The 19,396-nt window shown below is 31.7% G+C and overlaps 1 protein-coding gene across 1 annotated transcript in view; it reads right to left on the reverse strand.

The window, feature by feature from the left end:
- The window catches only part of LOC129230445 (repetitive organellar protein-like), a 56,969-nt gene that overhangs the window by 11,082 nt on the left and 26,491 nt on the right, over positions 1-19,396 (reverse strand). The window contains exons 11-17 of the mRNA XM_054864843.1: positions 16,929-17,015; positions 15,375-15,504; positions 7,750-10,401; positions 7,525-7,644; positions 4,352-6,579; positions 1,216-1,326; positions 980-1,053 (exon numbers count right to left, since the gene is read on the reverse strand). Coding sequence (XP_054720818.1) covers positions 980-1,053; positions 1,216-1,326; positions 4,352-6,579; positions 7,525-7,644; positions 7,750-10,401; positions 15,375-15,504; positions 16,929-17,015 — 5,402 coding nt within the window. The remainder of the gene's footprint in view (positions 1-979; positions 1,054-1,215; positions 1,327-4,351; positions 6,580-7,524; positions 7,645-7,749; positions 10,402-15,374; positions 15,505-16,928; positions 17,016-19,396) is intronic.

Here is a 19,396-nt window from a genome sequence, read left to right on the forward strand (position 1 = left end):
ATGTGGGGAATGGCTCCCTGAATCCAACAACAAACCCGGCAGAAAAGCTGCCACAAGCGGAGCGAGATAAACAAAAAGAGTTGGAACAGCATATGAAGTGAGATAAAACTAATTCTAATGATCAACCTAGACACCAAACTATGATGATTATTTTCGTACTTGCAGGGCTGCCACTGAGCTATGGACCTAAAAATAGTCATTTTAATAGCATCTTAAATGAAAAATAGTCTGCAAAATAGTCGCCAAATGAGAAAAATAGTATCTAAAATAGTCCTCCAATATTTTTTAAATAGGATTAATATTAAATCATGTTACTTATACTTTGATGCATAGACATACCTCAGCTGCATAGTATATAAGTGGGATCACCTGGACAAGTAGAGTTCTAACCATTTACACATAAATGGTGTTCCTGATATGGTTTCTTACCAATCTTATTTCAATGATAAGAATGTGAAAGGTGTGCATACATTAGAGATATTTATAAAACAATGAAAACATTACAGCCAGTAATTTTTTTTTTTTAAGTCTCAAAACATAAAAGTTAAAAAAACTTTTGTTTTTCCTTCCTTTTTTCAACATTTTTTATTTTTTTTACATTTTTAGTAGCTTTTAAGCTGAAATAGTAGCAGTTTTTTTACAAAATAGTCGTTTTGTCTTATTTTTCTTATTTTAGGCTAAAATAGTCGTCATAGTTCGCAACTTTTCAATATAGTCACAATAGTCGCTTTTTTAGTCAGCAGTGGCAGCCCTGTACTTGTGATGTTTTTGTGTTTGTATTGTTCCTGTTTTCTGTATGTACTGTTATTGAACCTTAAATTTGTTTTTATATAATGTTTTATGCGTTAACCAAGTTTGATTTATATATATATATATATATATATATATATATATATATATATATATATATATATATATATATATATATATATATATACGTGTGAGTGTGTGTGTGTGTATATACAAATGAATGACTTACCGCTCCTGAAGCAACTTGATATTGGAATGACTTAGTTGGTTCATTTCAAAATTGGTTCCAGAGGGAGATTCGACCTGAAAAAGATTTTCAAAAGCATACCTGTAGTTTTTTTTTTTTTTTTTACATAAAACTTAAAAACATGCATTTAGAATAAAATCAATATCTTCTTCTTAAGAGTACAAAACACTTTATCATAAAACAAGCATAAATATGCAAAATATAAGTTAAATTTTAACCTCTATCGTCAGGCATTCAGACGACTGAAGGTTACTTTCATGTGATTTCTGAAGAGTATTTTGTTGACACTGTTGTAACCTCCACTGTAAGTTATTTCTTTCTTCTAAAAGCTGAAATAAAAAGGATTGAAAAGATTTCAGTACATGATTTTCATAATGAACTCAGGAATAAAGATTCAATTTATAACTAACGCACACAAACTTTATGATTATTAACCATGGCTATACTAGATGGCGATGACGCTTAACTGGCCTTGACAATTTATGGCCCTTACTTTTTACTTTTCTGTGTTAAACCGATGCAGTTCACGCATCCACCAATCAATGTTAATGTTTCAAAGTTTTTTTTTACTGGACGTCACCCATTTTGAGCGCAAAAGGCGCTGAATGGAACCCGTGCATACACCAATCAATGGCAACGTAATGGAAACAGGGGGTCCCTGTAGCACCCTCTTTATTGCCATAAATTTCAACGATTGTCACGGCCCAGAAGAATTAAGTGGGGTCATGTACTAACTTGATGAAATGAGTTTCCTTTAGAATAAATAGTTTCATTTATTGCCTTCCTGTGCACATACGTCAAAGCTATAATTGAGACAGCCCATGCTATCCTTATTCTGGTGGTAATGTTAACAGATGTTGTTATTCTATGAGCATTTTTAGGGGTTGTTCTTGTTTTGATGCAGACTTTTGGTGACTTAATATTCTTAAGGAACAGTTGTCTTTAGTCTACGGGTAACTTGCAGGGGCTAATAACCAGAATAGAATTAGGATTTTTAGGTTCCATTGCCTTTATTCTAACAATGATCTTAAGGAACATATTCTCATACTCTACTAGGGATTTTTAAGGTCTGTCTTCTGTTAATAATGAGGATTTTAAGAGACAAACGATTTAATACCTGAGCATTGATTTTGAAAAATATTTTTTACAAGTCCCTTCAATGAACCATCAAAATGCTTTTTGCACATACTTTATGGTTTTGAAATACACCTAACCCTTTTGGACATTAATAAATTAAGAAACAAGGTTATTGTCATGATTCAGATAGATTGCACAACTTGGTTAAAAATCAGATCACTTGAATTAGTTACATTAAATTATCAAAAACTCACAATTTACAAATGATAAATAGGAAAACCTATCTTAAATTTACTGCAAGACTAAATATGTACTCAAATGTTTCATTAAACTAGTATGTTGTGGCCATCACGAAACTTTCTTCTATATTTTTCTTTTTTTTTCTGATCCCTCCCCATGCTTGACGAGGAAGCAATGTTCCCAACAAAAACAAAATTACACATGCAAAGACGACTATCCCAATGTCTGAATTATTGCAAAAGCAAAGCAAAGAGCGAAAATTGAAAGTTATTTTAAAAGCCTTGCTTGAATTAATTACAAATATTTTATTTGTTAACAAACATAAGATGGCAACAGTTAAAAATTTTAAATCATTGAGATAATATTTCCTATCATTTCCATACAATTAAAATCACGAGAAATACGCAGACGACAATCTATTACGATTTATCTTTCTTATTGTTGCATTAATAAAAATATTTTCATTCGCAAAAAAAAAAAAAAATCAACACCTCTTGGAGCGATCGGCGTCAAAATTGAACCAAAGCCTGTTTACAAATGGATTCACATATATTCCAAATTTCAACCAGAACGTAGCATTACTTCTTGAGATAGGGCACTCAAAATGGAAAAAAAGAACGGGTGATTGCGCTACCCCCTTTTCAGCTGTTGACACAAAAATAAAATCAGTTCTTATACCCACTAAGGGCTACTTGCCGATAAATTTTTCTTTCATTCCGTTCATTATTTCTTGAGATACAGCAGTCACAATTGACGACAAAAAACGTTCTATAGCTCAGCCCCCGTTTGAGTTATTGACACCAAAATTGAATCAGCACCTGTTCCTGTTAATACCAACATATGGACCAAATTTTGTTTGATTCCGCCAGTTACTTCCTGAGGAATAGCAAGCAGGCGTAACTCGAAAAACGTCCCATTGCTCCACTCCCCTTGGAGGAATTCGCGCCAAAAACTAATGGGCACAAGTTCACATAGGGGCACATACGTGTACTAAATTTCGTTCGATTTCATGCGGTAGTTTTTGTTGTAGAGCGGCCACAAAAAACTGGTCACACACAGACGTGACACACATACACACACACACACACACATACACACACACATACAGACAGACAGACATTTTCCAAAAATGGTCGAAATGGACTCAGCACACCTCAAAACGTTCGAATCCGTCAAAATTCGAAATTCAAAAATTTGCACGAATCCAATACTTTCTTCTATATATTAGATATAGAAGAAAGTAAAAAGCATACTAACATGTTCTAATTTTTCCTAGTTAAATTAATTTTATCTCTGAACTACTTGTAGAGTGAAATACATTATGACAAATTTCAAGGTATTACAAATTTTGTTTGTTGTAAAGTTAATTTCGATGCAATTGAATTCAAACAGTGTAATGGAAATTGAATTGGGATTGAAAATTTATTTTGTTAAAATGGATATTTTGTTTTATTGGTATTTGTTGTAATGGGATTTTATTGTATGTTTATATCCCAATGAAACATCTGTTTAGCTATAAAAATGAGTTAATAAAAGAATTTTACAGAATGATAAATACATTTCAAACAAAATAAAAGTTGAATGAATGAATTACTAGCGTTTTAATGCACAAAAATTGTGAATTACTGCAGACAAGTGTTCAGCACGCCTTTTTTTTAATGAAAAGAGTATGAGCTTTCTGATGAAAAGTCATCCGAGGAACGCAAGATGGTGGAACAAAAGACAGTATAAATAGCAAAAAACAGAAATTAACAAAATAAACAAGACAAAATGACACCTAGAGCCGAAATTCATTACATAATTCCATCAGGAAAAAACATTTTTTTGCTATATATACCGTCTTCTGTTCCACCGAGTTGCATTCCTCTGATGACTTTTCATCCGAAAACACACACTTCTTTGCATTGAAAAAGGGGTTTTTTGTAACCCCTAAACACCATGTCTTCAGTTATTTGCAATTTTTGTGCATTAAAACGTTGATAATTCATTCATTTAATATTAAAAGGTATTTATTCGTTAAAATAAAAGTTGGTTTACCCTGCTGACTTCCACACTGAGCTCTTCACATCTTAGGCCTTGGCGATGTAAGCTGCTCATTGCTTGCTGCAACTCATTCTGCAAGTTTGCATCATTGCTGGGAACCTGCATTTTAGTGTCAAAACTTGAACTACTTTGCTGTGAAGCAACCAGTTGTTTTTCTGCAATTGATATTTGATCCCTATACACGCTTTCTTTGTTTTGAATGTCATTTTGCAAAAACTCAAACTTCTTATTAGTTAAGTTCAGTTCTTGAGTAAGTGAATTAAGTTTTGATTTCAAGCTTCGATTTTCCTCTTTAAGGTCATTGACTTTTTCTTCATACTGCTCAATCAAATCAGTTCCAGACAGAGATGCATCCATTACTGATTGCACATTTGATTGAGATCTATTGCTCATAGCCTCTTGTAACTGACAATTTATTCTGTCAATTTCATCAACTTTTTCTAGCAATTGCTGTTGCAAATACAATTTTTCCTTCTCCAGCAAATTCTTATTTTTTAAATACGTATCTCGCTCTCTCTGAATTAATTGTCGATCAGATTTCAATTCCTCGCACAAATTTTTAAGAGAAGTATTTTCGCTTTCAAGTTCATCAAGACCCCTCAATTCAATGCCTGTTTCAGCGACTTCACTTTTTTTAAGATCTAATTTTTTCTCCAATTCTGCTTTTTCTGCTACAAACTTTTCTTTCATATCAATTATTTTCTGTTCCAGCCCACTCTTTGCAGCAGTTAACCTTTCAGTTAAGCCTTGATAAGTATCATTGTCTGATAAGAGCATCTTTGTATGTTCTTGCAAATTCTGAGTTTCTTGTCTGAGATGTATGTTTTCCTTTTCTAACTGCACCAGCTGCAAATTTAACTCTGATGCTTTCGATTTGAAGAGTTCGACTTCCTCTGCTGCTTGAGCTAGTTTAGTTCTTAACCGTTCATTATCTTCTTTCTGAAGCTCATATGAAATACTACACTGCTCCCATGTGTACCTGTAATCTTGCAATTCTTTCCTCAATTTGCTGCATTCCTCATCCAGCAACATATTGCGCTCTTTCAGCTGGGAGACAATATCATTTGATTTATCAACCATCTGAAGTTGTTTCGCTTCCATGGCTTGCAGTTTACTCAAGAGCATTTCATTTTCACCTTTCAGCAAAGATATCACAGATTGCAAATCTTTTTCATTTTTGATTGATTTATTATACAAATGCCTAATTTCTTCATTTGAATCTTTTGCTGACTTCAGATCATCAGATAATTTATCTGTTTTATCTCTAAAAAGTTTCAACTTTGTCAACATTTTAGCACTTTTCAGCTTCAGAGAGTGTATTTCCTCTTTTAAAGATTCATTTTCTTTTTGATAATCAGGAAGTACAGGCATAGAATCTAGATTTTGTTGAAGTAGCAATTCTTTGTCCAATTTTTGGCTTACACCAACAGGTAAAATAACATCCTTTTTCATTTGTATTTCTTCAGACTTTTCATCACTATGCCCAACAGTTTCATAATTTTTCAACTTGCTTTGCAAAAGCTGAAGTTCTTCATTAAGCTCGTTATTTTTAATATCACATTCATCTGCATAAGCTTGAAATTTCTCTCTTTCCTCATCATGTAAACTTTTTAGCCTCATTATTTCTGAACAAAAACTGGTTATTATTTTTAGACTATCCTTATCAAACTCTGGGGGCAGATTTGCTAAATTGAAATCAAAATCCCTAATAGAATCAATTTGTGAGAAGGTGGACCACAAATCAGTTATTGTACATTTTAAAGATGTAACACTTCGCTCCAAAGCAGTAATTTTTTGTGACTCTCGAACCTGCGAGTCAGTTTGAAGACTTTTCAGCCTTTCTAACTCCTCACACAATTCTTCAAATGCCCTTGTACTCACTTGCAATTTGTTCTCTAAAATATTAACACTTTCTTCTTTAGCTTTTAATACAAGTTGTGTCTCCTCAAATGAGTTTGACAAGTTTTTATTTGTTTCTATCAAATCATCAAACTTCTTCCTCATCTGCTCCACTACTGCTTCTAGTGCAATCTTTTCATTGACACATAACTGCAACTGTGAATTAGAATTTTCTAAATGCTGAAGTAAAGAACTCTTCTGCTCTTCAATCAATTGCAACTCCTTGCGCAAGTTGTCAATCTCAACTTGAAGTCCATTACTGACATTATGAGATGATTCAAGGACATGTGATTCTGCAGTTTCATTCTGGTATCGTTTTAGCTCTGCAATTTCATTTTGAAGGGATAAAATTATTGTCTGTGAAACATCAAACTCTGATTGAAGACTTGTTAATGAATTATTTTTATTTTGCTGATCTTGTTGCAATTTGGTAATTGTTTCTCGATTTGCTTCAACTAAGCGAGAAAGTGCTTGTATTTTTCCTTCATAATCACTTATAGCACTTGATTTATTTTCAAGGTCAGTAGATAACAGTCTACAATTACTTGTAGCTTCACTTATTGCTACTTCAAGTTCAGAGACATGCTGTTTAAGCACATTATTTTCAGATATCAGTTCAATATTAGCTTTTTCCTGCAGTTCATTGAAATTTCTAATTTTTTGTTCACAATCAAAGAGTAATTCTTTCGTTTCTACCAGTTTCTGCTCCAATGAATTTTTCTCTTCTTCCAGATTTGCAATTTTACTTGCCTGCTTGGACAAAATATTGTTTAATGTATCAATTTTCAAATTTACTTTATCTAATGCATTAGTTTCAAACTCAAGAGAAGAAAATATTTGGCTTAATCGCTTCTCGACAAATTGAGAACTGGTATCAAGATTATCAATGAAATGTTGCAAATCTGATTGCAATCCTTTGTACTGTGTGTGTGACGTCAAATTTTCTGCTTTAGATAGTTCATATTCTCGTTCTATTAATTTATAATCAGAAACTGCATTCAGTGTTGTTTGAAGTTTTTCACCTACTGAAATTATTTGCTGACGGATTTCATCAGAAACTAATTTAGAATGAGCGAAAAAGTCTGTGCTTGACTCTGCATTATCCAAGCAAGTCATATCTGTATGTAACTGTAAAGACTCAGACAAATGCTTTAAAAATAAATAATAATCCTCCTTGAAATTCTGTATACTTTTACATTCTGTCTCTCTTTCTCCTAATGCCCTTTTTAGGTCAAGTAATGTACTTTCTGTTTTGTCAATTAACTCACTTTTCTCTTTTATTACATCTTGCAACTGAATATTGTTGCATTTTAATTTTTCATTTTCTTCTACGCAATTGCTCAATTTTGTCTCCAGCTCCTTAACAGAAGCAAAAAGCATATTCTTTTCTGAAAACAAATTTTGATACAGAATTTCAATTTCTGATTTTTCTTTCACAGAAATATTTTTGCAAACTTCTAATTCACTTTGTAATTTTTTAATATTTTCCTCACTAGTTAATACATAGTTATTTAACTTTTCCTTTTGCACAATAATTTCTTTTTCTAATTGATGAACAAGATTTTGCTTTTCAACCATATCTTCTTCCTTTTTCTGAATAGTCAACGACTGCTCGTCTGAAAGGGTTTTATACACTTGCAGTTCTTGCAAAGCTTTCTCATTTTCTTCTAATATTGATTTTTCATATTGGTGGCACTTCTGGTTCAAGACATTAATTTGTTCCATAAGTCCTTTACACTGATTTTCAAATTCTTTGGCAGCCAACTCGAAAGTATTGCACTTTTCAGTAAGTTCGGCATTTAATTTATTCAAACATAAAATGCTATTATTAGAATCAGCCTCTTGCTGTTTATATTTTTCAATTTCAGCAATGAAAGATGATATTTGATCAGAATACATTGCATTTTTCTGTTCTAAGTGATTTCTTTCCTCTGATATTTTTTCAATTTCGACTTTATAATTCAGTATTTGGCATTCAAGTTCTTTCTTCATATTTGTCTCATCATCAAAAGTTTTTTGTAAACAAATATATTCTTGCTCTAATTGCTCTTTTTCCAAATCACGCTGCTTTAAATCACTTTCAACCAAGCACAGTTTATTTGAAAGTTCGTTAGAATAAGTTAATTGCTTTTCATGAGTTGACACATAATTATTTAACTTCTCCTTTTGCACAATAATTTCGTTTTCTAATTCATGAATAACCTTTTGCATTTCAAGCATTTCTGTTTCCTTTTTCTGAATATCCAACAGCTGTTCTTCTGAAAGTGTTTTTAACTTTAAAAATTCTTTCTGACTGTGTTCCAATTCAACTGAAAGGTTTTGTGCAGAATTTTCACTTACTTCAATGGATTTTGTCAACACATCAATTTTTGAATTCAGCAGTTCACACTCTTCCAATTTGGATTTCAAAGTCAGATCTTTCAACTCGCATTCTTCAGTTAATTGAAGGAAATTTGCTTCGAATTTCAGCTTTTCTTCCATATTCTTTTTGTAAATTTCTTCTTTTTCTGATAAAGACAAATTAGAATGCTTTACTTCTTGTTTTAGAATAACATTTTGTTCTTCAAGTTTCTTGATGGTTTTTTCTTTGTTAAGAGCATCAGTTTTTATAATTTCAAACTCTGCAGTCAGATTTGCCACTTCATCACTTTTTTCCACTAAACATTTTTTAGTTTCAGAAATAGTCTGATTCAATGATGATAGCTCAACAACCCTTTCACTTAAATCACATTTTAATTGGTCATTCTCTTTTTTAACTATGTCCACTTCATCTTGGCTGTTTTTATATTCGAGCTCCCATTTATCTGCCAAATCAGATTTCTTTCTCAATAGATCTTCAGTTTCTTTGAAAGTTCTAGATAGGTCAGTTTTTTCGTTTTGTAGTTGAGCTATTTCACTTCTAGCTGCTATCAAATCTTTTTCTTTAGAATCTAAGTCAACTTGAATGCGAGACAGTTCACTTTCTAAATCTTCAATTTGTTCAAGTAATGAAACCATCTTAGATTTTACTTTTTCAGTTTCAGCAATCTGATCATTTTTCAATCGCTCCAACTCGTTACTTAAACTTTCCTGTTGCTTCAGAGACTGTGTCAGGTTGTCCAGCTGTTGCTGGACAGTTTGCGTTAAAGAAATCTCAGTAGCAATTTTACCTTGCAATTCTGATTGCAGCTTTAAGATGTAATCATCTTTCTCAGAATTCATGTCAGTCAGTTCTACAGACTTAGCTTTCAATGATAACAATTCCTCAGTGAGACCCTCTTGATGCTTCAATAACTGTTCCAACTTTTCTGACTGCTTTTGAGTAGTCAGAGTCAAGGAAGACACAGAAGAAGATTTATCTTCTAACTCAGACTGAAGTTTTGTAACAAAATTGTCTTTTTCTAAAATTTGGTGTTGAAGCTCTTCATTATGTTGTTTCTGAAGCTTCAACTGATTGACAACTTTTTCTTGTTCTACTTTTAAACGATCAAAATCCAAAGCAGTTCTATGCAAGTCATCAAGCTGTTGATTAAGAGCATCTAAATCAACAGTTCTACTTTGTAATGAAGATTCAAGCTCAGATATATATAAATCTTTTCTAGAAATACTTTGCTGCAATGCAATAATCTGAGAGTTGAATTCTTGAAAAGAGTTTTCCATTTCAGAATTTGAAGACTTAAAATGTTGAATTCTTTCCTCAAACTGATTAATTTGTTCCCCTAACAGCAATTCTGAAGAAGTTTTTTCTTGTAACTCAGATTTGAGATTAGAAATTTCAGTATCTCTCAAGACAATTATTTCGTTTAATTCCGATAAGTGTTGAGTCTGAGATTTTACATTATCTGCCAGTTTTTCTACTTCGGACATCAGGTTACCCACTATTTCTTCTTTAGATAAAAGTAAATTATTCTTTTCTTCAAGTTCTTTGACACAACTATTTACTTCAAGCTCTTTCTTATTAAGCTCACTTTTTAAAACTTCTACCTCTTCACTGAGCTGTTTTATTTGGTTTTCAGAAAAACTTAAACTCTGAGTCACAGTTTGTAACAGGTCTTTCAGTTCTAAATATTCTTTTTGCATCTGAATGTCAGGTTTACTTTCATTGTTGAGCATGTCTTGCAGTTGATGAATTTGAAGCTCTAGCTCTCTTCTAATTTTTTCATCACCTAGAAAAATGAAATCCTCAAGTAAAACTTTAACTAACAAATGCAGATGATAAGTTCTTGAATTCAGAAAATATAGAAGATACAGATTACTTCAATAAAATAAAATTTAAATAATAATAATACAGTGAACTTGGGATTATCTGCATGTGGTTTATCTGCAGCCTTTCACAACTAAAACAACGTTTCTTTTATAATTTTAACTGATTTTTTTTTTCAGCAATGATTCACTGAATGTAGCTACTTGCATGCATTTTAACTAAAGTGCAAAATCTATTTTTAGATTTTCCTATTTCTTTTTCTCCCTCCCTGTCAATGATGTCAAATCTTCCATGGTGACCAAAGCCTGAGCAGTTGAAACCAGATTTTTAGATCTACACTACTAACTGCTTTAGATCTACTGAACTGATTTTTAAGCACTTTTATTATGCTTGGCCTGATTGTCACGGAAAAATCTGAGGCCTGCTTTTGCTTACATCTCAGCAACTAGACCACTTAGAGACTTCAAAATTTCACTAAATGATTTGCTTAATCTTAAGGTACAACTTAACGCTAAAAAATTCAATTCTAAAATAAAATTGATATTTCAGTTAGGATGGAAAACAGCAAATTTCAAGTAATTTCCATATTAAATGTTTTTATATAAAACCCATTGTTACAAATTTTGTTGCCTTACAACAGCAATATTAATAGTAATCATAATTAAAAAAAATTAATTTGAATTTTGACATCTTGATCTCAAATTATGTTTTTCGCAATCACGAGTGTGTGTATGTAGGCATGTGTGTTTGTGTGTGGGGGTATGTGTTTATGTGTACGGGTTATGTGTATGTGTGTGTAGGCATGTGTGTTTGTGTCTGTGTGCAGGCATGAATGTGTGGGTAGTTGTGTGTATGTGTGTGTGTATGTTTTTGTGTGTGTGTGTGTGTGGGTGTCTGTATGTATGGGTGAGTGTATGTGTTTGTGTATGTGTGTGTGTAGGTGTACATGTGTGTATGTGTTTGTGTGTGTGTGTGCGTGCGTGTGTATAGTTGTGTATGTATGCGCGTGTGTGTAGGACATGGATGCAACCAGGGGAAACAGCTTTCGCTAGAGGTGCAGCATCGTGAGGAGCCCGTCGACGGTGATGGTGCGGAGGGTGGCGGTGGGAAAAATCAAAGGAACGCAAAAAACAGTCAAGTGAAAACAATAAGCAATCGTGATTGCTCAAAAAAATTTTGAATCAAGGCTTCTCTGGAGCAAGCATGAAATGTATCCACTATCATTGCTTTCTTAGGATTTTTATCCTCATGTATGCCAATAATCAAAAACGGGGCTAAGTAAAGAGACATATTAGGAACTTTATGACAAGTGACTTGTATGTTGTGAAATATGAATCAGTTTTGCAAGCCTTTAATATTTAAATGGTTCTAATTAAATTAGAACACAAATCCTAAAGGGGAACAAGAATTTTTTTTATCAAATGCTTAAAGTTTTAGACACATTTATAGTTTTTTCCCTTTTAATATGAAACATTTATACGAAAGAAAGGGGAAATTTTGTGATGGTAACATTATTCTATTTCTGAAATACATTTACATTACAAAGAATAAAACAGATTTTTTAAAAAATACTAAGCACTTTTTATAATTTACTCAAAAGAACAAAACTTTTCTGGGTCAGAAAGGAAAATGACTCCACAACTGAGGAAAAGTGCAACTCAAGTCATTTCAAACCAAACTTTCCCAGAAAAATATACATGTTTCAACACTCAAATTTATGACAGAAACTTAGATAATGATAAGAAATTCTTTGCCTAACTTAAACAGCACTTTTCCTTGTTTGTGGAATCATTTTCTTGGAATAATTGAAAACTACAGGAATACTTAAATCTTGTCCTTTCTAACGTAGAAAAGTTATTTTGTCCTTTTGAGTGCATTATGAAAAGTGCTTAGTATTTTTCGAAAATTCTGTTTTTAGATCTATACTACTTACACTCGCAAAGGACTGACCAAACCAGTCCATATGCGAAAAAATTCCCCTCCCCAATGTGCTTGCGGCATTTTCAAGGTTGTATGTATAATTCGTTTGCAATAACAAGCATTCAATTTTTGGTTTCTCTGTATCGTTTTGTTATCATTTTAGTTATAGTTTAAGTTTCAATGTATGTGAGTGTTATTGATCTTGTTAAACTGTTACATACACTAGAAACGTCTTTTACCCATTTTTCGGGTTATTCGTGAATTTGCTTATTTGCGGTTAGCATGTCACTCTATTCACTGGATAATTCCGAATTTACTGTACATATATTACTGCAAGAAATGCAAAATTATTAATATTTATAAAAGATAAAAACCAACATTATTAGTGATCAAAGTTTTTAAATTACTTCAAACACATGTTTCACAGTTGCAAAGAATGTATTTTTCTATGCACAAAAGGGACATTCCACGGGAAAGAGTAATTTTGTTCCGCACGTGACGCTTCATACATTTCATTAAAATAATAGGTTAAAAGGGTAATGAAAAGAAAATTGTTACTTAAGAAGACAGCAATGAATGAGTGACTTCTTAAGCAAAAAGTCCCGTTATTACCTTTTAAAATTATCTTTTTTATGAAATATAGTAATCGTCATGTGCAGGACAAAAAGACCATTTTTAGTAAAACCATTATTAGACCATATACATAATTTTTTTTTTCAACAGTTTAAATTATTATTTCTCAAGAAATGAGATATGTTTCCTTTAGGTTTGAACCTTAGCTGTCAAAACCTACAACTTAAAAGAGCAAAAATATTCAGCAATGCAACAGCAAACTACAAGAGGTTGACTTTGGATGTCCCGCATGTGACGCATACAAATGAATTAAATTTTAAGTAACATACTTATTTATTAAAAATGATACTGTGTCAGGAGTATTTTTGTATTAAATGTAAAGATAAAAAATATGCTTACTCCTGCTTAATTAAAATGCTAAGATCTATAACAAAATGTTGGTGAAATTATCGAGTCGGATTGTCCCGCATGTGAGGGTGGAATGGCCCAAAAGGTTTTGATGTCCTGAAGCTGCTAAGCAAAAGGTACCAAATATTTTCAAACAAATGACCGCTGCTTAGTATTTTAAGCTGTTTTTTTTCTCTTTTGTATCGACACACAGGTTCTTTGTAGCCCTAAATGATGTATACGCAGTAATTTTTTACTTTTAACAATCGAATAAGGAAGGCATTATTATTATTTTTTTACATTTTTTAAAAAACTGCTCAGCTTTTTTGAGAAATATCCAGTGATGTTCCCATCAATTTTTCTGAGGGTTATACTCCCAGTAATCCATTATGCATGATATGTGTATGCGATCATATATATAATATGTCCAGAAAATCTTGAGGAAAACCAAAGGGTGATAAAGATCTGGGTTTTCCAGGGAGAAGAAAAAAACTGGCAAAATTAGAGCTTCATATTTTTTTACATTTTAAAAATTAACCTTAAGTAACTACCACTGTAATGATTAATAACTACTCTTTATGTGCAGCCCTTGGTAAAAATTGTAACCAGTACATAGCTAAATCATTTCATTGCTTTAGGAAAATTTAAAAATGCAATGATAAAATCTGAATAATGAATGAAAATATTTGAAGCTTGAGAGTATATGCTATATGTCTAAAAAATGTTCGAGAGTATACGGCGCTATGGTTACACTCCTGGAAATATTAACTACAGAGAAAAAAATTCTCATTTTCTCTGATAACAGCCTTAATGTAACATGAATGTTTACTGCTGATTAAACCAGAAAGCTAAACAATGTGTTATCTTTTGAATAACCTAAAAAAAAAAGAGAACATATCAGAAAAGTTCGTTTGGAAATTTAATAGGTATCTAGAAGAAGGGCATAGGTCACAGTGGAAGAAGGGCATATGTTACACATGATCTCCGTTTATATTTATTCCTTCCTGTCCTAGAAGAAGGGTATACCTTGAATAAAAGTTAAATTTTTAATTTGTAAAATCCCCCCCCCCCCGAGGGGGGCATTCTAGAGACCCATTAAATTGAGTCTGCAAAAAAACATCATTGAGAAAAAGGAATTTGAAGTATGCGATGCTAAGACAAATATATACACAGAGGTATCAAAAATACATTCTTGAAAATTATATTAAGATGAGCTACAAAATGTTTTGGTTTTAATTTTAAAAGATTTGAAAGAAAAATTGGATTGGAAGCCAAATTAAAAGCATTTTTTAAAGTTGTTGTTTATATTTACTTACATAATAATAAATTAATTTCAGTTTATGCATAGCAAAGTTTATTCTGCATACATCGCTTGAATTCATCAATTTGATTGTGTTGACATTTGTTTTTCTAACCATAAAAAATATAATGTTTATTGTACTACCCATAAATATGTAATCACTGAATTACACTTAAAAGGATTTTTAAGTTTCATTTCTTATGTAAGAGTACATAATATAAAGCATTTACAAGAAAAACATGCCCAGTTCTTATTGATTATAACATATTTACTCGAACCTAACATACGTTATTTTTTAATTACAATTGATGGTGTAAACGAGCAATGTGATTGATAGCTAAAAAATAACTTTTATATTAAAAATAAGTAACAAGGTTAAATTAACACAACTAAGTCTTTTAAGTTCCATACGCGCTTATTATTTTTCATTGAAAAAATATATATATACTTTTTTTTTGTGAAGCTGAAAAATATTTTATTTTGTTAAAAGAAATAATATTCTAGTAAATATGTGTCTATAAGTGTCGGTCTATTTTTATCCAAAATCAAATATTTTAAGAATTAAAATTTTAAAACAGTACATTGTAAATGAATCAGAAAAAATTCAATAACCGTTTTTAAAAATCCTTGACATTAAATAATATTTAAAAAGTAATATTAAACGCTCATTTGAAATTTTAGAGAACTTTTTATCAAAGAACAACAATTAAGTAACGGCAACTTAAATACAATACTTGGCTCTTTTGTTTTCTTACTTTCTCTCATTTCTTCCAATTCAATGTTCTTCAATTCAAAAGAAACTTTAATATCTCTTAGTTCATTCAGTGTCATCACTGTTTCATTATACATATTCTCAAATTCACTATGAGACGATTTCAGAATAGCCTGGAAAAACATTAAGTATGAAATAAATTAGAAACACAAGGTATGTTAGGTTAAATCAAAAAAATGAAATTTCGGAGCCACATCATCAAAAAGGACTATAACATGTAAAAGAGATATTGTCAACTAGCATTATTATTCTCCAAAAAATTAAAAACAAACTAAGTCAACAAAATTGCTTAAGTGTAGATAAGCACAATGAAATAAAGCTAAAATTCATCAGAAAGCAGATGATCAAGAAGATCCATATGAAAACATATGAATTTGACTAAACAAAAAAAAAAAAGAGAAAAAGAGAAAGCGCTTTAGTTTTCAAAAATGAAATTTTTTTACTTTTATAATCACACAAAATTAAGTTATATACACTTCTTTAAGTACTTATTTTACTTCAGAACATAATAAGCAGGGTTCAGTCAAAAGAAAACATGTTCTTATTGAATTAATGAAAAAAATATATATATTTCTCTATTTTCATCTAACAAAATGCCATAGTAAATTTCTCACAAAAGCTGTATTGAAGCTGTCATATTACTAGATAATGAATGAACAATTATAACTTGTTTTATAAGTGGGTGTTATGAGATTATTGCTTTTGTTACTTTCCCAATGTTTTTTTTTTGTAGTGATTTTTATTTATTTATTTATTTTTATTTATTTATTTACTAGCTGCATTGCCCGGCTTTGCACGGTTTACCTCGAAAATAAAAGTTCTGTCAAGTGACGCATGTACAACAATCTGGCTTCAATTAGAGAAAAAAATTATTGTGAATTTCCAGTCAAAATAATCATTCTTTAAGAAAGAAAACGGCAAATCAAAAATTCCCGAATAAATTAAATGCAACACCTAAAATCCAAACGAAAAAAGAAAGAAGATAAATCGCCAAATAATAATCAAAAGGGGAAATTTTTGCTTCAAAACAAAACAAAATTTTATTTAGTCACGACAGAGGGAAAAAAATGGCAACCTTCTGAACGCTAATTTAAAATGAGACGGCACAAATGATAGTTTTCCCTTTACATCTTTTTTTTTTTTTTTTTTTTGAAATTCAAATAAAGTGAATGAACTCTATGGGTGTTTTTCAGTAACCGGAATCAAAGAAATCAGATAATTATTTCGAGTAGAAAAAGCCATTTTCTGGTAATAAAATTAACATTTGAACAGTTAGGTTCTTTTTTGGCATTTGAAAACCCCCCTACGTTCCTTCTCAGGTGCCCAAGTACCTACCTGCCAAATTTGGTCCAAATCCGATGAAAACTGTGGATTTGTATTGGGAACATACACACACACACACACACATATATTCTCTGATTTATTTATATAGATTTCATTGTTTTTGTAATGGACGTGCTATTCAAAATTTCTTTTTGATTAGCTAGTCATAAATACAAAAATGCAGAAACAATAATGATTATAAAAATTTACTAACATAATCTCTTTCAAGCTGCTTCTTCTCCATTACTTTTCGTTCTAGATTGTGTTTTTCTTCAGATAATCTGCTGAGATGTTCTTGAAGCTAAAAGAAATCATTACAGTAAAAAAAACCAAGTGAAAGAACCATAAACACAAAAAATTGATGAACATAAGTAAATACAGCATTAGATACCTTTAAACATAGTTACTAGTCTACCAATCCAAAGTATAAAGATAATCTGAGATGTCTAATATTAGCAGATGTGCAGCATGTGCAGCGCACATGGGCGACCAAAGCAAGGGGTGGCTGTAGGCCGCATAAAGTTCTCTTGATCAAGCAAAATTTCTCACAACAAAACTTCAAATAAATCAAATAGACTTTTTAAGCTGAATTTTAAATCTTATTAAAAAATTAAAGTAAGCCCCTATTTCCCAACAGCATAGCACAGTTTAAGAAAAACAGAATGCTAGTGCACAGTGAGTTGGTCTATTGTACATTAATGCATGCGCTTTACACATATCCTTAATTCAATTTCAAAATTTGTGAAACGAGCCTGCAATCAGGCATGGATACACAGGAGGGGCGATGAGGAGAGGACAGTTGTCCTCTCCTGAAACAGTAAGGTGTACCTTCTAAAAGGGGGGCTGAGGATGACAGCCACAAATGCTTTGCCCCAATCTTATACAAAAATTAAACAATCAGGGTTTTTAAAAAATTAAGGGGAAAAGAATTTCAGGAGGGAACTTCAACATTATTGGTCCGTAAACTTTCCAAAAAGTTCCCAGAATAGTTATTTTTGAAGGTAATTTGAAAGTTTATCTGTGGAAGGCTTGAACGACTCTCCGTTTCTGGTGGAGATCCTCTCGCTTCGGTCCTTCCTCTGATGCCACCGAAGACAGACTAAAATGCGTTTTTACGACTTGTAATTTTTAGCATCCTTTCTTCAAAGCAATAAATTGCACATAAGGAGTTTCTCACAATAAAACTTTTCTAACTTTTTATACATTCATCCTTTTTTTTTCAATTGGAACTTGATACAAAAATTTGAAAGAAAATGAATGAGGCTGTTAAGTATTACAGTTAAAATATGCGAAATTCTCCAGAGGGAGGCACATTAGGTCTTTGCACATGAGTGGCCAACACCCTAGGATCGGCCCTGTAAGTTAGCAAGCAGACCAGTGGTGGATTTACCATGTTGTGTATATTGAAATTGCAAAGACCCCAAATGTGACCACAGGGGAACTGAAGGGGACTCAAAAATGAAAATGATAAATGTTTTAGATACTTCTGTGGTTGAAAAGGAGGAGGCCCCCAAAAATGCATTGCTTTTTGAATGGACCTTAATGGGAAAATTTACTTTTGTTTTGTTGTAAAATAAACCTTGAATTATCCGGTGTGCTGGTCAACCTCGCTTTTTTTCGGTATGTCAGCTAATGTGGGGTAATACAGTACTATGCAATCTGTTAAGTAGTAGGACTATTTTTTTTTTTCAAAATGTGCCTCTTAACCCCCCCCCCCCCTGCACCCCACCCACCCACCCATCTGATTTTTGCTTGCTCCCCTTGTAAAAAAATAAAAACTCTTACATAATTGTCCTAAATATCATAAAAATATTTTAAAATTCTCAAACAGAAGTGTATCCTTTACTATAGACAAATATTTTGTGAAAAGTCCACATGAAATTATATGAAATGGCAGAATTCAATGCTTGATTCTACAAGAATTCAACAAGAAATATCAGAAAATCAGAAAACATTTCTCGTTTAAATCAGTAGGATTAGAAATTGTTCGAAAAACATTAACATATTAAACATCAATGGTTAAGTAATTTTGAAATCATGTGAAATATGCAATTAAAATATTTTTTTCCCTCAAAAATTTTTCAACTTCTTAATACAGTTGATAGACAATTGTTTGTTTCACAGGAGAATGAACTTGAACAAGCTCTCATCTTATGGTATTCGCTGTTTTTGGAAGAAGGTGAGTTTTTGCCATAAAAGCAAAAGTTTTTAAATGTTAAGAATAAAAGTAACAGCAGACAAGTTAAGCAAGTGATGTAGAGGACACTAAGGATTTTTGCACATTTAACAGTGCACCAAAGTTAAGGTTGTATCATTAACAAGCATAAGAATGTGTTCACTAAACATCCCATTGCTAAACTGAACTCTGCATCATTAGAGAAGGGGTGGCGTAGTGCCATTTTGTTGTGAACGCAGGACAGTTATAGTACTTTTGGTTGTATGAAAATTTTAAATTTCATTAAATATGCACTACCAATTGTATTAAGTAAAATAATTTTTAAAAATCACTCCAATAGATCTGACAAAATTATAAATATTTATTTTGAAAAGGATATTTGTAAAACATGATTTGTTGAAACTAAAAGTAGTAATAAAAGTTTAAACATATTCTGAGCAGAATAATGTTATAAAAAAGAGAGAAAAGTTTTTTTAATTGAATAATACAATCTTTCTGTTGGTACA

The sequence above is a fragment of the Uloborus diversus genome, chromosome 9 (assembly GCF_026930045.1).
Source record: "Uloborus diversus isolate 005 chromosome 9, Udiv.v.3.1, whole genome shotgun sequence".
NCBI classification, from domain to species: domain Eukaryota; kingdom Metazoa; phylum Arthropoda; class Arachnida; order Araneae; family Uloboridae; genus Uloborus; species Uloborus diversus.